This window comes from Pseudopodoces humilis, chromosome 5 (assembly GCF_049639895.1).
Source record: "Pseudopodoces humilis isolate 2021_Gansu_Grassland_sample_001 chromosome 5, ASM4963989v1, whole genome shotgun sequence".
NCBI classification, from domain to species: Eukaryota; Metazoa; Chordata; class Aves; order Passeriformes; family Paridae; genus Pseudopodoces; species Pseudopodoces humilis.
In genome coordinates this window covers 35,180,339-35,201,461 of record NC_142204.1, presented here as the reverse complement: position 1 = coordinate 35,201,461, position 21,123 = coordinate 35,180,339, and the positions used below count along the sequence as shown (strand labels likewise).

The window sequence follows — 21,123 nt, the reverse complement described above, 5'->3', positions numbered from 1 at the left end:
TTCATCATAATTGTGCTGCTAAATGATCTTCTGAAAAAGAAAAGCAACATGGCTATTAACCTTAACCATACCTTGAAAACAGATATTTTTTCTGGCACTGCTGATAGCTTCTTGCAAAATAAAGGAGGTCAAAATACAAGGCAAGGACCCAACCCATGTTTAGATTCTTTGCTTCAGTCTTTTAAAATGAAACTGAGCACATAAAAAGAGAAAAAAAGGTCAAAGCCTGCTATTTTATTAAATAGCAGGTGAAAACATTTTGTCTGAGGGGTTTGAGTTGTATACAGTCTGTGAATAACCAGATTAAATTTAATTTTTCTGTATTAGCACTATAAGTATCTAATAACATCCAGATTCCATAAAACTGTATTTTTATATTATGTATTCTTATACACATCATTGTGATAGCTGGTGGAACAGAGCAGACAGCTGCAAAAGCTGTTGTGTGCATTCATACCAGTGGTGCTTTCTTAGCAAGTTAATCTTGTCAAGGAAGGAGCAAAGGGATTTGTCTTTTGTGGCACCTTTTTTTTTTTTTTTTTGAGGCAGAGATGAGGTGTGACACAAGAATGGGTTTGTCTTTCCATCCCAGCACTAGGATGAGGCTCAGGATAGCTGGTCTGTCCTCTCAAAATTTGTAATATCCCAAGCAGCACCTTTGCTTAATAGATAGAGGCCATGAGAAGATTTTAGTTGGAATGCCTGGGGCACCAGCCTGGGACCATTGAGTCCTTCAGCACACATCCCCAGGCAGTCTGGCAGACCACACTGCAGAACAGATGGCCCAGCTGCCCTGACCAGCCAGGCACACACCATAAACCAGTGCAGCAGAACCCACAGCATTATGCCCCAGTCTCATGAACCAGTGTCATGTCCATGAGCTGAGCAGAGTGCCTGCCAGGAGTTCACTCCTGCACACCCCTGCATGATTGATACTGTTGATATACAGTCTGATGTCCCTTGGAAAAATGCATACATACAACCATGACCAGCCTTGCTTAGTTCTGCTGCGCTGAGCCAAGCCATCCTGGAATGGATGTGGAATAGCTCAGTAGCAGCTCCAGCGCCCTGCTCTCCCTCTTTCTATGATTGATACATGGTCTGAGCTCTTGCTTGTGTATGGGGCACCTCAGGCACTGCTGGCCATGCACCAAGCCCACGATTACCTGGCAGTCTTAGCAGATTTAAAAGGACACAGAACCAAAAAAGTGCATCTTATTGAGGATCCCCAGGAATATGTGTGTGGCTCACGCTAATTGTACTGGCAACAGTAGCACTAAGTATTACAGGACCAATGTTGGTATTACAGACAGCCTACAAACAAAAATGATGAACCATGTGTGATGTTTCAGTCATGGTGACTAGGGACAGGGAATTTAATCTCACACTGAAAGTTCAGTGTGAAAGTGCTTGCCATACAACCATTTATGCAAAAAAACAGACAAGACTATATAGTCTTATCTGGGGCAAACTACAAGTGCCTCAATAGTACAATCAGCTTAGGCACTTATTTTGGAGGGTCCTGGCAAAGAGAGCCACTTTGTTTCCTGTGTCCTTTGTTTCAGGGCTTATCCATAGCCATTACCTTGGCCACTGGTGAGATGTGGAGCTGCCAAACTCTCTGGGTGGGTTCCCTCCAGAAAGAGGGCATTCATGTTCTAGGTGGACAGGATCCTAGGAGAGCTTGTTGAGAAGATAGAAGGGCCATTTAGCAAGGGTCGTGCACAGGGGAGCTCTGTGATGTGCTTGGATTCGCTGGATCCAGCAGTGGGCATGTCTGGTGCATTCTTGTAGGCTGATGGTTGGGAAGGGCACAGCTCTTGTGGGCAGTCAGACCAAGATGGGCATGTGCCCACACACAGGCTTGGGCCCTTTCACTGAAAAGCCTCTTAGGCAGGATTGTTCTTTTTTTTGATCTGTGTGCAGTGACTGATCTGGTGAGGCATTTTTTATGAGTCAGTGCCTGTAGGCACTACCCACATACAAACAAATGTCTGTTAATAATGATAATGAAAGAATCTTGTTCAAAGTTTTACCTGTACATTAAAAATAACAGATCAAAAAATGCAGATATTTGGTTGATTTTACTGGGCATACACTACTGCCCAGCAAAAGAAATAAGCTTTTTTAGAGACATTCCTGTCACAGAAAGAAGTATGGCTTCTTGTATGGTCAATTGCTGCCTACATACTGCAATTGTATTAACATAATTCTCTCTGGAAGAAGGAGATTGGTTTTGCTTTTCTCCTTGATTGTTTTTATAATTGATTTATCAGTACTACAGCCATGCAATTAATTTTTGGTAAATCATTCTGGACACTGAAGATATGAAAAAGGTCCTCAGCCTATTAAAAATTGGTCTTTCTCACTGTTTATTATACTTAAGTATGTGAATGCTTCCTGTTGAACCAATTTGAAAAAAAAGAAAAACACCAACAAAGGCTTTTATGTCTGAAAGTATTAATAAATTTTTGAAATTATCTGTTCCCTAAATCCTTAACTGCAGAATACATCTGTTTCTTTAATGAGCAGAGGGCATGTGCAATGCAATGCATACATATATATATATATATATATATATATATATATATATATATATATATTACATTCTAGGCTGTAGAAGAGTCTTTTTAATCTTTCTTTATCTTACCTTTCAGAGGTAGAAAGAAGCAAGTTCATCACAGGCCTTTTCAAGGGCTGGATAAAAACAGACATAAGAACCTGCTTAGTATCTGTTCAAAGTCAATACTATAGCTCTCCTGGGCTGTGTAATGGATAGAAGCAAAAGATAAGATTTCCTTTTCCTAAAGGAAAGGCTGTCATACCTTTATGGGCGAGAGTTTGATTGTTTACAAAATAGAAGTACTTTACATTTTAAGTATTTTTACATTTGACCTGATTTCACATGGAGAGGCTGTAAATTTCAGTGAGACTTTCACCAGTTTTTTTAATGAGGTGAGAAATTGAAATCTGAACTGGCAACAAAGCTAAGGAACAGCAGACCTGTTTCAGTGGGTAGCTTCATCAGTTTGGTATGTAAGAGGAGGGAATTCTGTTTACTTTGTGGTAGCCTATAATCAGTGCTACATCTGAGTGTATGGATTCTGGTTACAGTATTGCTTGCTGGATAATAAAATGGCAATCAGGAAAGAAAAAGATTGTTTCTAAAGCTTCAGGTAAGAAGTAGACCCTGAAGTCAGGGCAGGTGCACACTGGGGGTGCCCCCTCTAGTGGTATCCAAGGTTGCCACTGCAGCCCAGGCGCTTGCTTGCACCATGTGCATGACATCCTCCAGCCCTTAGCTCCCTATACTCGTGGGTGGGTGCCTAGGACCCACAGGTGACATGAACTTGGCTGCTCCGATGCTCCCACACTGTTTTCTGTGTTCTAACCAAAGTACTTTTATTTCGTGTGTGTGAGTGTCTCCACCTGGGAAGTTCAGATACCTACCTCCTTTATTAGACACTTTGTGATCTACTGGTGTAAATTGCTATATATGAGCTGTTTCTATTTGAGAGCTTTGAAGTTAATATTAAATACCAGAAAGAAATAAAACTGGTTCTTACTTTCACTGGAAAATGGATGTACTACTCCAATGTTTGTTATCTTTTAATAGTAGCTATTGTCCTTTAAATCCTAAGTCATTGTGTAATAGAATCCTGTGTTAAGGTTGTATATGTTAACAGAACATTGACAAACACAGAGTTTCTGTAAGCTCATCTTGTCAGAATTCACAAAACTGTTCCTCTTTTGAAGGACTTTACCCCTGCATAGTATTTTATTAAAAGGTATGCAAATTAGCTCTTTCTTCTAAGGCAATGGAGTTCATACTTAATGTGGGAATTTATAATATTCATATGTAGTATGCATGACTAATTCTAGAATGCAAGAAATGTGATTCCACTTTCAAATATTGAAATACATTACTGACTCTCATGTTCACAGGGCAGACCAGGAAAATGTCATACAATATATCCAAATGTTCAAAAACTGAAAAAGAGTATGTAATACCAGTGTTCTTTGCATACAGTGTAATCAAAGATGTATAGGCAAGAAAGAATAAACAAGAAAATCAAATATACATAAGCATAATTCATTTTTCCTATCAATTACATTATTTTTGAGGCTTATTCTCTTGATTTTTGAGTCCTGGGATTGATATGACTGGAATATTTTGTCCCTTTGAAACTTCCAGTTCCAAGTCAGATTTTTTTTACTGTTCTTTTTTCCTACAGTCTATCCATTGAGGTTAGAGGTGCAATCAATATATTGTGGATATCACAAGAAAAGTGAAAGGTATTTTTGATGCCTTGAGAGGGTACCTAGAACAGAGGCTAGACAGCATTAAAGGAATAAAATAGGTATTTGTTAAAAAGGCCTTCAAAGGATACATGAACAGTACAAGGGCCTGGCCAAGGCCCCACACAAGATGAACGACGGGTCATGAGTTTTCACAGTTTTATAAATTCTGGTTCATTTACATGTTTGGGTTAGTTGTCCAATTACAGCTTCAGGTTATGAAGTCCCATCCTCCCAAATTGCTCTCCTCAATTCACTGTTCATAGTTTTTTGGCCTAAAGCTGCGATGGTTCTCAGGCTGAAAAGGATTGTCTTGTCTAACTACACTGTGAGAGGAACTTGCTAACACTTTGTATGAAGTTCAAAGTTATGTATGAATGCAGTACAGAATCTGGAAGATATGAAAACTGAAACTTAAAGCATCGTTTTAACCACAGAACAGAATTGTTCACACGATGGAAAGCAGTCATCTCAGACTTCTACATATTTGTTTGTCATAGTTGAATATGAACCTCATGGATTATTTTGTCCCTTCTCAAGGAAGTATTTGGCCTTAACTGTTGTTAGTATATAGAGTTTTTGAAAAATATTCAGCAAACCTCTTTGGCTTCAAGGTATGGTTGCAGGCTCCAGCCTTTTTTATCTTTCCCAGCTTCTCAGAGTGCTCCAGCACTGTCTCTGGCAATTTTCTAGATCCTGAACTCATTTTTTAATTCTAAAAGTTTTATGGCAACAGACATATGAACCTATAAGAGTCATCATTCTAAAAAATATTATCTCACAGAATCACAGAATAAACTAGGTTGGAAAAGACGTTTGAGATCACTGAGTCTGACCTGTGACCCAACATTATCTTATCAGCTAAACCATGGCACGGAGTGCCTCATCAAGTCTTTTTTAAACACCTCCAGGGATGGTGACTCAACCACCTCCCTGTGCAGCCCATTCCAATGCTCAAGCACTCTTTCTGTGAAGAATTTTTTTCCAATATCTAGCCTAAACTTCCCCTGGTGCAGCTTGAGGCCGTGTCGTGTCATCTTGTCACTGGTCACCTGGGAGAAGGGACTGACCCTTGCCCGGCTACAACAACCCTACTGGATTAGAAAACATCTTTCACCAAAGTCATTCCTTTCCCTACACTGTTTTCTGTATGAAGTGACCTAGAGGTTTTGCTGGATAAGGGGACTGTTTCATTTGTCATACTGGCCAGCGTTACAGTCATTCCCAAGGGACATGCTATGCAGCAGGACACTGGGCTGCTGGTTCCTCCTCTGGGTCACTGTTCCAGGTGTGGTGTATCATCTTTCATAGAGGGCAGTGGAAGAAATTGCTGTATTTGCTGGAGGAAGTGAGAGGCAGGAGCAGGCAGGGGGGCTGAGAGCTGTGAAAGGAAAGCTGACATCCCTGCAGAAGCATGGCACTGCTGGGAAGAGGAGCCAGGTGCCAGAGACCACAGGAGGGACCTTGCTGAGGAGCCATGTGGCCACCAAAGAGGTGGTGCCTTGGCTGAGCTGAGAGAGCAGCCCCAAGCAACAGTGACAGAGCCGGCAGAGCGCAAGGCTGTGCTAAAGCTCTTCTGCCCTTATTCTCTCACAGTCTCATTTGGACTGGGGGTGGAAGAGGGGAATGTGGAGGTTAACACAGGAACTGTTTTCATTGTGATACTTAAACAGATGAAACCTGACATTTAAGCTTGACAGCCTTTGCAATCTCTCTGAGCTACTTCCTTCAAGAAGGAGACATCTCAGCAGCTTCCTCTCTCTGGCTGCTTCATCATCCTGTCTCACCTGGACTCTCCCATCTTGCTTTCTCTTGCTTTCTCCCCTATGTGTTTCCAGAGACAAGGGGCAGAGACTGAGCAGTGAGGAACTGGGGGAGAGAGGGAGCAAAACACATTAAAGAGGGAGGGAGGAACAACACAGACAAATAGTTGTGCTTTGCAGGAAGAAGATACCATGTTGGGTAATTGTATTTTACTTTGACAGAACATATTACGTGCTGTAAAAGGTGAATTATTACCAGCAGAAATGAACATAAATGACCTGCAAATTACAATAGTAGGCGTGGCTTTGCCCTCAGGTAAATGTCTTAGTTCTTTTATGCATTTTGACTTCCAGATTTTGAGCATACAGTAGGCACATCATATTCTCAAACAGCCCAAGCACCTTGGCTAAATTTGTAGCCGTATCAAGGATTACTGTTAAATTCAGTGTGGGTTTATTTGCAAAGAATGGAATGTTTGGTCAGAGAAATTTTGCATAATTTTGCATGATAATGTCTTAAAAGCTATAGGCAGGGGTATATTCAGCCAGTGAACTCATTTGATCAGTGCACTTCCGCGGGGTGATTTTTTTTGTGGTGATCTTTCACTGTCAGAACATACATCTTATAGCAGAGTTAAGTAACTTCTTAACTTCTTAAGTAACTTCTATAAACTATTCACAGAGAGAGTCTTATGCAACTGCACATGCTCAAAAAATAAAGGGGAGAAATACAAGCCTGAGTGCATTCATTAAGTTATTTCGTAATGGTTCTTTCTAGTGATGGGTCAAAGGTAGCAGCCTGAACTTCAACCAGAAAAAAACAGAAAAAAAAAAATTCCAGTAGATTGCCGTAAAAAAAGAAAGTAAAAGTAATATTTTGCAAACATGCTATTGAAACAAGAAGTCACACATTAGAATGCCTGAGGTGGAAATGTAGCTGTATAAGCCTGAATGCTAGTATTTAAATCATCAGTATATGCAAGTGTGTATTTTCGGGTTTTATCTTTCATGAGTCACTTTACCATGTATCAGCATTTTCTTTTCTTTGCATTGATCACCTTTATATTCCTTCTGCTGTGGTAGTGGTATCTTCTACCTGGGTCCTTGCTTTCAGGACATTTTCTATAAGTAGCTCCTAATGAATGGCAAATTGATTTCCAGAACATAATCCCTGGGGAATTTCTGTACAGAAAGTCTGAATATGGCTATATATGGAATTTGCTCCCTGATTAGAAGCTGTAAGTGCAAAAAGCTAAAATCAAACTACAGTTGAATAAACTAAAACTGCCAGTGCACCCATGTTCAGGCTTTCAGAGCTTTAGATTACAGCAATGTGCTTCACATACAGCTATTTGGCAGTTACAGCTTTCAGTTAAGCATCATGCACCCTCTGAAACATAGATTATTAATATTTATCAATTCCAACATGCTATGGGCCTCTTTTTCAGAATGATATGGAAGCTGCCATCATCTGATTGTCCTTTGCTGTCACAGTTTAAATGGAGCTGCTTATTTGGGAATTTTTGGTGAACAGTGGTTTTGGCATGGGAGTCTTCGCTTTTTAATTCAGCTCTTCTCTTCAGTTCTTCATTGACCTTCCCTCTATTTATGTTCTAAGTTTGTAAGGTTTCCTCTGACATTGCACTCAGAAAGGGAAGAAAATCATTAGGATCAAGGATTTTATTCTCTTTCCCAGACTGCAGCACTTTGATGCTGTTTTCCCCCTTAAAGTCATTCCTCTGCAGCCAAATGTCCTCCAAGGCATTTGATAATTTTAGATCATCTAGCGGAAATGTCAGTTTTAGACCCAAGGCCTGTACCTCTCCAAGTATTTTGTGTAAAGCCAAATAAGGATGTCTTTATATAAAGGACAAAATTTGTAGCTCTTAAATTGAATAACTCAGTAATACATCCTTCCCTTTGAATCTAGCATGCTCAAAGAATCAAGATTTCATGACAGGTTGTGACACAAGCTAGTGCAGCTCAGTAGAAGCAAGTCAGCGAAATGCAGCAGTCAGTCCTGAGGACTCAAGGTTTGTAGGGGCAGTGCTTTGAATTAGGTTTGCTTTCATGGGCAAATTGCCTTTTGCATCTCTAGGAGACCTCTGGGAACATGTATTCCCACTCTGTCTATTGTACCCTTAACAGATTGCTGCAGAACACGAGTACAAGCATGATCTATGGGTATGGTCTGGAGATAAGACTTGTAAACAGACTCCTTAGCTCAAACTAAAATGATAAGAGCATCACAGCTGCTTTATTTGTGAAATCTATCAAGTGCATCAAATGACCCACAATATGCACACAACTCTGGCTGGCATTAGTGGAAGGAAGCAACAGAGAGGGATAAGAGAGGTCCCATTTAGTTGCATCTGTGTCTGACTGTTGTTCAATATGAGTGAAGTATGCAAAATTGGTACCCAAAATGCCTTGATTCGGCACATTTCTAGAGCTTACTCATTTCAGTGCCCCGCTATTGCCCAGGAGTAAGCCATGTGTTTCTTTCTCTCTACACTCTCCTTTTACAAATAGGCTTCATTCCTGCATTTCTGACTGAAGTCCTAGAGCATACTCTGGATTGGATCAATAACACTAATTCAAGACCTTATTTACTAACTGCTACTCAGCAAATCCCCTCTTATAGATTTGTCTTTAAGAGCTTTGTAGAATCACCAAATCACGTAGACATTCATGACAGCTTCTTCAAAATAAGTATTCTGTATTTTCCCAGAGGAGTAGAACAAAGAAAATAGCACTGAGACACCAGAACGTTTACACACATATTAATTATCCTTAAACCAATAGCTTTTGCTTGGTCGGGTAGGTAAGTATTGCTTGATTCAAAGCACCCCCTTGTGCAGGCAGTCGGTAACACAAGCTGTACAAGAAGCTTCTGGCTCCCTGACATCTTGATCCCTGGGTCAAGATCTGCATTTTCCAGGTCACCCACCCTGATTCATCTGCCACAGAGGTGTTTTGTTCAATGGTTCATGGCCAGAGACCATGTCCTGAGGTTTCAAAATGCTGAGCCTGGTCAAACTGGTATAATATGAATGGAGGTAGTCTTCAAACTGTAGGTTCCCACTGTTGTCCGCTGGTAAAATATAATTCTATGAAAATCCGGTATAAGCATGGCTAAATTCCAACTGAAATTAATCAATGTGGATCTTCAAAATGAGCCACTGCATAAATAGAAATTTCTTATGCTGTTGATAAGATTTTTATAGATGCTAGTCACCAGTGGTAAACAGCAGACTTGAGTCTTCCAAATTGGCTGATGACTTCAGTCTGTCCCCCTGGAGATAACTTCATAGAAAAGTAGCTTTTGAAACCTTATCTTTTTTTGAATTTAAAGCTCCTCTGGCAACATCATAAATTGGGGAGCACAGATAGAAAAACTGTGAAAAGTCTGGAAAATTTGTCAATATTACATAAAATTATTAACATTTTAAAATATTTGTATCATGCTTTTGAAAGGAAGCAAACATCTCTTCAAAGTCAGTGATAACTGTATGTTTCACCTGTCTTAAATCTATTATTTACATCCATTGATTGTGTGTTGACAACAATGTTCAAATGAGCTGTTTCTTTGACAGAGATAGTACACTTCTACTGGGAAAAATAATCCATTTCTTTTTGTTTTTTCAGGCTTGAATTTTGCAGTGGTTTTGTAAATGTTCAGATTTTGTGCCATCCCAATTTTTTTACTTTAGTCCTTATGCATTTTTTTAATAAAAAAAGGAAGCATATTTCCTCTGAAGAGATAAGTAAGGAATTCTGCATAACTCTTGGTGCCCCAGATATTAATTCAATGTTCATTTAATTGCATCACAAGAGCTGTTGGGTGAGATTAAATTACAAACAGATGAGAGCAGACAACACATGTAAAAAAGGAAGCTGAGGTATCTGCAAGTGTTTCAAAAGTTCCCCAAGGTACCCTACATCATTCATGCTCCAGAGAACCAAGGCAGCAGTGCCAGAATACCACCTGATACAACACTTTCAGCACAAAGGCACTTGAATTTACTACCTTCACAAGCTTTTTCATCTGCAGGATGCATATGTGTTTATGCTATTAATGCCTACATTCCCAGTCTCCTCAACCCATTGATTCTCACAGTTTACCTGCACTTGATGTGTTTCTCTTCACTTAACTCACAGAGTGGCATCCTGCTGGCAGAACTCCACCCTATATTCTTGCTGCTCCCCATATTCCTGCTTCAGGCACTGCTGACAAATCAGTGAAACAAAAAGCTGATAAAATTGAGCACATCATTCATTTCCTTTTGACATAACTCCTGTGCATTATCTTAGATACAGTGTTAGGTAAATGCAGTTTCAGGTGCTAAGTGTCTAACAGACTAAGTATACATGGGAAGTTTAGAATTTGAATAGAGCACATAGTTCTTGTGAAAGATGATGGGTTTATGTTTCTGAGTGCTGGCTGTGCTGGCTGAAAAAAAATGTAGAACAGTCAGTTGTGCTACAAAATGGTACTACACCAGTTTTGAAGACAAAATTAAGTACTAATGCATGAAATACAGATTTTAAGTTGTGATAAGTGCAGATCTAATGCAGCTTTAACTGCAGAATTGCTGCTGCTGACTTCATAAAATACATCCCGTAAACATCTGTTAATCTGTTCACCATTTGTCTCTTACCATTCATTTAGTAATCAGTTCTCATTTGTTCTGCATATGGTATAGCTTTCCTTTTATAGCAGCTGCATTTAATGAACAATTGGAGGCACAAAAATATTACAGAAATTATTGTTTAACTATTCTCTAGCATTTTTATCTGTCATTAGGGTTGTTTGAATAAAAGTTAGAAAAGAAGTTCATTAAACACAGAGTAAGGAAGGTGTAGATGTTCTGTCATCTTCCTGAACTGGTAATTTGTAGTGGAAGTTCCAGTGACTATGCTTTGCACTCCTCTTAGTTCCTTTAGGCAATTAATTTTCTCTATTTATACTGTCCATTCCGTTTTGTGATTCACTGACGTCAACATGTCAAATTTGATTCACTTTTTGGCTTTGCTCTGTAGCTCTGTATCATATTAGAGACTTTTAGGTAATGCACTGAGTATCTTGCAGAGCAACTGAGTGCATTTCAAGATTTTTAGAATGCAATAGTTTACAAGATTTAAAAATTTGTCAGGTGTTCTGCTTAAATGTGGGAATCAGTGGTCATTAAAGCTAATTTGTGTGAAGATAATTGCCTTCTGGAGTACTTGTGGTTAAGTGTCAACTTAATTGCTTTTTTCCAAAAATTCTGATCTTTAACAAGAACATTTTATGCTAGTGAGTGTTCTCTCTTATTTATTCATGCTTCAGCCATGTCCTGCATCCTGAACTTCTTGAAAAAATGTAACAATATTTTGTTTATAGGAGAGTACAGGTGAGAATATAGCTGTGTGCTGAAATTTTGTTAGTGTTAAGGGCATGATGCCAAATAGAGCAAATGCCTGTGGATTGGACAGCTCTTTGTCCTTGGTCAGACTTCACTGGTGACCTTGACCTGCAGCTATTGCGAGGAATCTGAGAATCTGTCAAGTGCAGCAGTGGGCAGAGGAAAAGGGCTGTTCATTAGAACTGACTGCTTGGATCAGATACCATTCCAGGAAAGGGAAATTTCCAGTCAGTTCCACCCGATTCAGCCACAATGCCAGGTGGGTTGGGGAGATAATTAAAGAAAGAAACAAGTAATTGCTTAAATTTGCTGAGCATTTTACAGATTGCACAGTGTAAATATTTTGGATATACTGTTTTCAGATGGTTGGTGAATCAAAATAGCTGCAAGTTTGATATGTGACGCCAGGCTTGTATATAGATAGATGTGTTAAGTTGGCATTGTATGAGCAAATGCTCAGTTGGGAGAAATATATAAATGATGACAGGATATTTTTGAAAGGATCTCAGGTATTTCTGCAAGGAATTTTCATTGAAAAAGGCTTTCTCCTTAGTGAGAGAAATGTACTTGTTTCTAAATTTAACCATACTAACAGTTTACCACCGTCTTTTTGTCTGTGTGTCTTTTTCTCTTCCAGTGCCACCTTGGGCCTTAATAGCCATAGCCATAGTTGCAGTCCTATTAATCCTCACCTGCTGCTTTTGTCTCTGTAAGAAATGCTTGTTCAAAAAGAAGAACAAGAAGAAGGGAAAGGAGAAGGGAGGGAAGAATGCTATTAACATGAAAGATGTTAAAGATTTAGGGAAAAGCATGAAGGACCAGGTAAAGTACCTCTCTGTTTCTTGAACTTCTGGATTGCATTTGAAGGTTCCTGTTTGATGTGGCTAGAAAAAGCTGTGCTTGTTGTCTCAGTAGTGGCTCTGTGAAGAGTGGACTGATTGACAGCATGTTCTTAGTGATCACAAGGGATAAACCTGGGTGTGGCATCACTGATGAAGTAGCCAGCCAATTTCACTGCTCTGCTAAAAAAACAAGAGCAGGCATATAATGACTCATCCTTAAGGGACGTTTTTATCAAGGGTATCCTGCTTGCTTCAAAAACAGAGCAACTATGCAATTTTCACTGTATTTTTTTCAAGACCTAGTACAGTGTTTGTATATCTTACTAACAGTATTTCTGAGATTACATGATAAAGAGAAGTAGTTGTGAACTCTAAATTTCTTTTTACACAGAATTTCAGCTGAGAAGGAAACAATAGTATAGAGGCAAAAATGAGAGTCAGAAACAAGGGGAAATAATGAAAAAGGAAAACCACAGGGACATTCAACACAGTGATGTTTGGAGAATTCATTTTGTGCTAGAGAAGAGCAGATTAAAGATAACAGGCCATACTGGGAGCTGTAAGGCAGCTGAGTAACTTGGAGAAGAAGATTAATATCATGCCCTTTGAGAGCACCATCATTTTCGTAAGGGCAGAAAATGTTGTCCTTCAGATCTACTTGGTGGAAGAGAAGGAGAAGTTGCAGGGCTTGGTACTAAGGGGCCACAGACTCTACCAACACCTTCCTGAGAGAAAACAAAGCTTTTTATTCGTGGGATTTTAGTATTGCCCTTCATGGAGCAAACTGTGGGGAATAGGCAGCAGAATGAGGAAATAAACATGAAGTATCTGTTTGTCCTCAAAGCTCAGAAATTTCCTAAACTAAAAAGACAAAGAGCTTTTTCAAGGAGGGATTGAAGAAATTTAGAAATTGCTTTGCAAACCCTTGTAAGTAGGAGCAAATAATTTTAAAGATACTGCCTAGTCAAGTCTGCATTCCCAGGACTACTGGGGAAGTTGAGCTACAGCAACAGGAGGGATTACCCACTCAAAAAAAGAGGATAAAAGCATGTTGAGGAATAAAATGATTCCACCATTTGGGATCTAGTATAGAAGAAAGCTGAGCTGAAGGCAGGTTGATCAGAAATACAAGTCAAAGCTGGGAACCCAAGAACTAAGGCCAGCTGGTCAGGAACAGGATACAGGAAGAGACTCTTAAAGCACGGTAGCTGAAGAGGCACGTGGACCAGTCCAGAAGAAGTGGTGAAATGGCACTGCTCAGTGATGGAACAGCCACCAGTGTGGCTCATGAGCCCATCTTAAGAGTCCTGGAACAGGTTAGCATGCTTTTGCAGGCAAGGAGGATTTAGTAGGGGAAGAGCAAAATGGGAAGAGTGGGTGAGGAAGCCTTACAAGTCTGATGACAAGCTGCAATAGATCACATGAGAGGAGTCAGAAAGGAGCTCAGGTAAGGGGAGGAAAAGTGTGGATAAGTGTAGAGTTATCCAAGACACTTCAAGTTTCAGTTTCAGAGACAAGAAGATAAAAGACAATGCTGGAGACCCTTACATCCCCATTGCAAGTGGAGTACTTTAGATACTGCACTGGTGCACAGTTTGAACCTTGGTTCCTCCTGGAGATACAATGCTTGGTGTGCCACACTGGTGTACTGGAGTAACACCAACACAAGACAAATTCATACCTGAGCAAAGCATCCTCAGTACACAAAATCACTAATGGAGATGGAGGGATTCCAAGGTTAGAAAGATTAGTAAGAGTGAGCTCAAAAAACATTAGAGCAGAAATTTTGAATTCTCCCTTGAAGAAGATATGCTGGTGTTTTTTTTTCTCCCTATGATGAATGTGAAATGAACTCCTCTTAAAGCACTTTGATTTAGCATTAATCCCTGTATTTGATGCATAGACTTTGTTCTGAGGTATTATTGCTAAGATATTGTGAGATGTTTACCCCTCAATGTATGGAAAATTAGATCATCTGTTGTTGGGTTATCCTAGGCTACTGTTAGCTAGCTCCTCCCATTGAACCCAGAATAATTTGAAAGAACTACTTTGATAATGCTGATGGAAAAATTTCTTGAGAACTTCATTATGCCCTGCTAATGATAATAAGCCCAATACTTTGTCATAGGGTAAATAATGTGCAAATTGTTGATTGATATTTATGTGGAATTTGTTCCATATCATGTAAGACCTTTGTTGTATTTACAATGTATTATTAAGTGTTTTTAATTATATTCATTAGGACCTGGATAAATGACCATGGATTCTTGGAAAATAAGTATTTGAAATGCAAAATTGCATAATTTTATTGAGTTCCGTTTGTATCTTTTTAATGGGAAAATTTGATAAAAAGCTGAATCCTGCATCTTTTGTCTACAAAAAGAGCAAAGACTTTGAAACATTGCAGAGATAGGTATCTTAAGATGATTCCAGTAAAAACAATTGGTATAGTTATTTACACTTATATTTGCCTGGATATTTTAGGATTTAACTAGCATGTTTTGTTTTGCACAGTTAAACCTAAGGAGGGTAGATTCACAATTGATGTAAATGTCAGACCTTTAATAAGCAGATCACCAACTCTCCAGCCACCTCTCCTCACTGTCTGGGATTTCAAACCCAGGCTGAGAGGTTCTTATATTAGCACCTTAAATTCATTTCTAGCAGTCTGACAGTGTGCAGATTTTAGTTCCTTGGCATTCGATAACTTTTGCCAGCTTGATTCCTAATGCAACATTTTGGCTGTCATTTTTTCTGTATGACGTGGTTTTTATTCTAACAGTTAATCTTGACTTATCAGTGCAAGTTTTAATACACCTAGCTGAACTCAAGGCAATGCTAAATGTAGCATATTTCAGTTAAGAGAACTGAAGCACTTTAGAGGCTCTGGCATAAAACAGAAAGGGGAATAATAAGAATGCCTTTTAGCTCTTCAAGGAAGCAAAATGTTAAAAAAGTAATTGAAGAGTAAGATGTAAATTTAATGCCATTATAAAGGGCAGCATACAGTACTAATGTTGTCAAAAACTGAAAAACCTACTTCAGTCATTGTTAGGCCTGAACCTGCAAGTGCTAATTACTTCTGCTTTCAGCTAAGAGTACATAATAGCAGGCTAGTCACGTGGCATCTTGCTGGATCCTAGTTCCCTAGGCACATGAAGCTGAAAGAGAGTGCCATTTGGTAAATTGAAAGCAACAGCTCCTGGAAATATATTTTTTATCTTAGTCTGGATTTTTTTTTGTTGAGGAGAACTACTTTTATTCATGCCCATCCATGCCAAATCATTATAGAGCCATGTAACTTGGCATAGTTCAAGATCTTTTTGACACAGAGACAGTCAGCTCAAAAGTTACACATGAAAGCTAGATATTACAGAAAGGGGAATAAATTTTTTGTCTCCTTTGGAATATTTGTGCTTCGAAATACTTACTTCGCTAAACACAAAAAGAGAACCTGTCTTTATATGAAGATTATCAAAAACTGTAGCTGAGGTGGAATGGGAAATGAGTTGAAAATAAGGTTAGGTTTTCAGTTTTGAGACCCATTTCCATTGTAAGTAAGGCTTACTTTTTCAAGTCTAGTATATAGCTCTACCAAGGGCCACTGAGAGGATTAGATTCCTTCTAGGGAAGGCAAAATTGTTAATGAATGTACAACTGTAAAAAGGTCATTTCTCCATGTTTTTTACTAATGTTTGTGTGTGGATGTTTTAATTTTTATTTCTTCCTCCTATGTCCTCCTTGTCTATGTTGTGTCTCATGACTGTTCTGGATTGTCACTTGCGGTAGGTTTATTTCGCTATTTGGACGCACCTAGATTTAAGCTCTCATGCATAGTCTCCTGACAGCTCTGTCTCCTTAGCAGAGATGGACATGTAGTAGCTTTGATACACACATCAAGAGGTTGAACTAAATTGATTGGGTATTTTTTGGTTGGATGTATATTCGAGGAGAGGCTGGAGGAGGGTGGAAGAAAAGAGGTTGTCATTCCTTCTATAGTTAAATATTAAGTCAAACTGTACCAGAAAGCTCAAGTTTAAAATTGATCGGCACATAAAAATAACTTGCTGATTATATTTCCTTTTTGTATAAATGTCACCACATCAAAAGTAGACAGAAGCAATGTGTTTTTTTAATGCCTTAGTTTCTAAGTGTTGCTAAAATGACTGCTCTGTCATGAAACTTGCTGTGGGTTCTCACATCATCTCAGTACAGTGCTCAGGCATTAAATTCTTAGTGTTCTATACTAAAGTGTTTTAAGTGGTCTTAGTACAGATTTCTGCTGGTGCAACATAGTGACAATTGGCACTAGTGTTTTTGTGAGATCTTCCCATCATGGTTTTCATCTTCATAATTTTCAATCTCTACAAATGCCCCTGGTGGCTCCCACTACATTTTTTCTTTGAGGGGAAAAAAAAAGGCCCTGAAGACTGCTTCAGAGATGGTGTATTAGCTTCAGATTTATTATGTCTGGATTTAATGCATTGGTACAGCAAAATTCTTTATTAAGCTCAGCCTGTGGGCTAAGAAAAGGAATAGACATAATCATTTCAGTCATAAACAGCAGCTCTGAGAACTTACTAAAATTTAGCCCTATTACTTGGAGAGTAATTGTTGTGGTCTGAACATTTTATTAGGTCACAAAGCATTTGTAGAAAAGGAGATTTAATAGTTCAGCCCTTTCTTATTGCATCAAGATAAAACATTGTAACAAGTGAAGAATTTTTGGTTTATGATATGTGTGTTAGATGAAACAGGAGATTTGGCATTAGGTGTATGTACAGCCTGGAGTATGAGTAGTATGTTCTTGGCTCTGCTACTGATTTACTGTGCCCTTGAGTCATCCACCTGATTTCGCAGTATGTTTGTTTGTCCTTTACAGAGGCCTTCCTTTTGCATTGGAGTTATGTTCTAACTTAATCAGAATATTCTGATTAATGTTCCTCTCTGAATAGCTGTTGTTATAAAGTGACATGACAGTGACAGCTGCAATTGCACACAGCCAAACTTCAAGATACAATGTTTTTTTTTAGACTGATTCACTTTACGATTCCAGCTGTTGATCATCGAACCACCCTTGACCTCTTGTAGACAAAATACTGAAGGAACGTGATTTTTAGTGTTAGGTGCCCTGAAATATTTCAAAGTAGAGTGCATTGACTTGGCAGCATGAAAACAATAGCCCAAATGAAGTCAGAACAATCCACACTGACATGTAGAGAGCCTGGATTTCATTTGAAGCAACTCAAGCCTTTATTGCCAGAAAAAAATCCAAGAGGATCTTTCTGAGGGACAGGAGCTCTGTTGCTGGCAGTGGTCTTTTCTTCTTCTGCAATATTTGGTTACATGCTTGTTTGTTTTCCCAGTTGAATGCCTAGAGAATAGTGAGTGTGTTTATTCCACAGTGCTACCTACCTTGGTGCCAGCATGCCAGTTCCCATTCGTTGTCATTTTCAGCCTGTGGTGGTGTAAATGCTCACTGTGGCTTATCCACAATGCAGTGAGACATCTTAATTCAAGCTCAGAGAGATGATGTGCTGCAGAGCCACTGCAGTGGAGATGCTTAGTCAGAAACAATGGGGATGAGGCTTCTTAGAGAACAAGCCCAGTAAGTTTACTGTGATAGTCAAAGTGGATTGACTGAGTCCTTTTTGTATATTAATTCAATCTCAGCCTTGACCAGTTGTCCTGTTTTTTTACCTGCCTCGGAGACAACTGTGCAGTGTGCATAAAACTTCCTGAAAGATGTGAATAACGTTTATGAAGATAAAATGTTATAGATGAGTGTTTGTGTTCTGCAAATAGATTTTCTGTAAAACTCTTTTGAAATTTAGATTTCTATTAGACTTCAGAAGCCTAAAAATATGGCAGCAGTAGCTGTGAGACACAAGACTGGGCTTATTTGCATTCCTGTCCCTTCCTCTCAGTCACTCCCAATGGGAGCTTGCTTTGCACACTTCCAAAGTTTGTTCTCCTCCTTTGTTAAACTATTTTTTATGTAAAGTAATTAATTTGTTACTTCTGTTGTAACCTACTGTACTGTTAGGGAAATACAAAGATGCAGATCCTACTCATTATTTTACGTATCTCATTTTCTATGTTGAAGGTCTTACCACTGTAAGCTTCCATTTCCAAGGATTTTTTTTTTCCATTTTCTTGATTACCAGACCAAATTCTGAATTCTTTATTCGAGACCAGAGTCTGCAAGTTCCTAATGGAGTGGCATTTAGGAAGTATGAAATTAGTCCTTAAATTAAGTGACTTGAATTAGACTCTCAAGACATTTACCTATACCAACAGACAGTAGGGAGGGCTAAACTCCTACACTACGTCTGAAGTTTCTGGGTATGCATAATCTACAACAGGAACAGCCTTTCATATTAATGAGGTGTACATTTTTAAAAAATTAAAATAAAAACTAAATATTTGGGGATATTGCTTTCTTTTCAAGCAAGGGTATTTATTTTTTAAAAATTGATAAATAATAAATATGAATAGCAAATAGCCTTCAAACATGAGAATATCAGGTACTTAATAAAGTCCTATTTAGAAGATGATCAGAGGATTATCTCTTTTTAAGGCAGTAAGCCAGTAGAATAGGTCTGTGCCAACTTTTTCTCCATAGATCAAAGTGGTACTCAGTAAATCATGTCTGGTTATATTTAGGTTAATTTTCACTATCAAATACATGTAGTCCTAATTATATAGTATGACAGATTTTCCAAACGGAAATAAACGTAGTACTCTGAGTGGTCCTCCCAGGTCAAAGAGCCAGCTCTGTCCCAAGACGTGCTTCCATCTGGCCCACTGCCATTCATTTGGGGAGGATGAAGAACAATTGATGGAGCAGCATGCACTGGCCAAGCAGCCTAAGGCTGCCTCCCACTCACAGCCTGCTGCTCAGTGCAAGCAAGCGCTGCCTGCCATATGGCAGGTGGGGGCAGAGCACGGCAGCGTGCTCGCAGGAGTGCCTGCTGCTTTTAGTTCATATACATGGGCCCTACTTTCAAAGCACAGCCCTGACCCACAAGATGAACTTCTAAAATAGGCTCCCAGGCTGAGACCAGCTTCATCTTTTTTCGGCCTATAAACACTGGCTATAGGTGTTTATAAAACTTCAAAACCAGGTTGATTTGTGAGCTTAACAACTCCAACTTAAATTAATATATTCATATTTTACACTGAACACCTGCAGCATTTTCTGTACTTTTCTCTTGCACCAGATTAAATTGGTATTTTAGCACCCAGACTATTCAGCAAGCTCTTAAACTGAGTATGATGACCTCATGTCATAGAGCTCCTAAAGAAAGAAAACCTTTTGAATAACCCGAGACCATTTAAAAGCTGGATAACAAGCAAGGAAGTAATCAAGCAAGTCAAGGCGTCGCATGCTGAACCCAGCAGGGTTTTTCTCATTGTGTGCATCAGTGTGGCCCACTGCTGGTATGTGAGGCCAACATTCTTACAGCAGTAATGACAAAGTAGATTGCACAATGACCAAAGGCTGGCGCAGCCACTGGAAACCCAGGCGCAACATGCTCTTTAAATTAATTCATGGAGAGAAAGCAGATGCTGAATGAATGAAATGCTGCCTTTCCTTCTGAGGGACTCTGATAGAGAACATGTTACAATTGCAGGCTTGTCTGCTTTGTGACAGGGAACCAGGCAGAAATTTTTACAGGCTTTTGTTTTCCCTTGGGATAAAAATTGGCCAGATCAATATTATGGTGTTCTTGAATGGGAAAGATATTGTAAGAGGTGCACCACCATTAGTAGTCATTTCTAGTTGTGGAAGAAAAATTGCCTTTCCAATAAATTCATTGTTGGACATGGCACAGAACATTCTTTCTACAAGATCTTACTGTTTTCTTTTTTCATCTCACCAGCCATTGCACAAGCCTGAGGGACTGGGCATCATTCAAGCACTAAAACAATATTTTCTTCACCATTCAAAAGAAATGATGGAAGGGCAGGTGGATTTGGTAATCAGGACAGCAGCCTGCACCATGCAGCAAACACTTAGATGCTGCAGTCAGTGTTTTGTTTTGCTTCCCAATGTCTCTCTTCCTTTCTTAATGGTAACTTGTTTCCTTAAAAGTGAGGCTGCAGGCCACCCCATGAACAGGAAGGAACCCTAAAAATTCTATTAATGAAAGTATTTCTTTATATACAAAAGTGAAAGACACTTTGCATTTTAAATGGTTTGCAACATAAACTTGTCATTAACAGGACGTGACTCAGTCGCGACTGTGACCTCTGCCTGTCAGTACAGTGGCAAGTACACTTGCTCCCCCAGCAGCTTTGTTACCTGAGTCTGCCATCATTTTGCTTTCCTGAAGCTTCTGAACATCTGGAATCTGGAGGCCACCAGCAGAGCAACTGCCCTTGCAGGCCCTCTCATTTTCTACATGTAGTTTGGGGAAGGATTAAAGTTGTTTTAAGCCCCAGAATCTCTTTTGTGGTTTGTGGTTGATAGTAGTGGGGCAAAGCCAGTGGTAAGGTGTGGGGGTTTCAGTGGAACTGAGCTGAAAGTAAGGGATGTTTGCAGTGTCAGGACGCAGTCTCTCTGGAGAGAAGCTTTTGTCAGCTAGGGGAATAAGAGGGAGAAAAAACCCAGGAAGATAAAAACCCACTACAGGGTGTGGAGTTTCAAAAGAATTGAAAATTAAGCATTTTCTTTAACAACTCAGAAGAAAAGAGGAGGCTGCAAAACCACTCTTAATAACACTGTGGAAGTGAAGATGCAACCAGCAGATTCAACAGTGGATCTCAAATTGCTGTAATTTAGCCCTTTTTGTTGTAAGAATTACT

General features: G+C 39.3%; 1 protein-coding gene across 4 annotated transcripts in view; it reads left to right on the top strand.

Moving 5' to 3' along the window:
- Nucleotides 1–21,123, top strand: part of SYT1 (synaptotagmin 1) — a 333,083-nt gene that overhangs the window by 233,976 nt on the left and 77,984 nt on the right. For all 4 annotated transcript variants that reach the window (XM_088055674.1, XM_088055675.1, XM_014248841.2 and 1 more), the window contains one exon: nt 12,108–12,292. In XM_088055674.1, the coding sequence (XP_087911800.1) occupies nt 12,108–12,292 (185 nt within the window). The remainder of the gene's footprint in view (nt 1–12,107; nt 12,293–21,123) is intronic.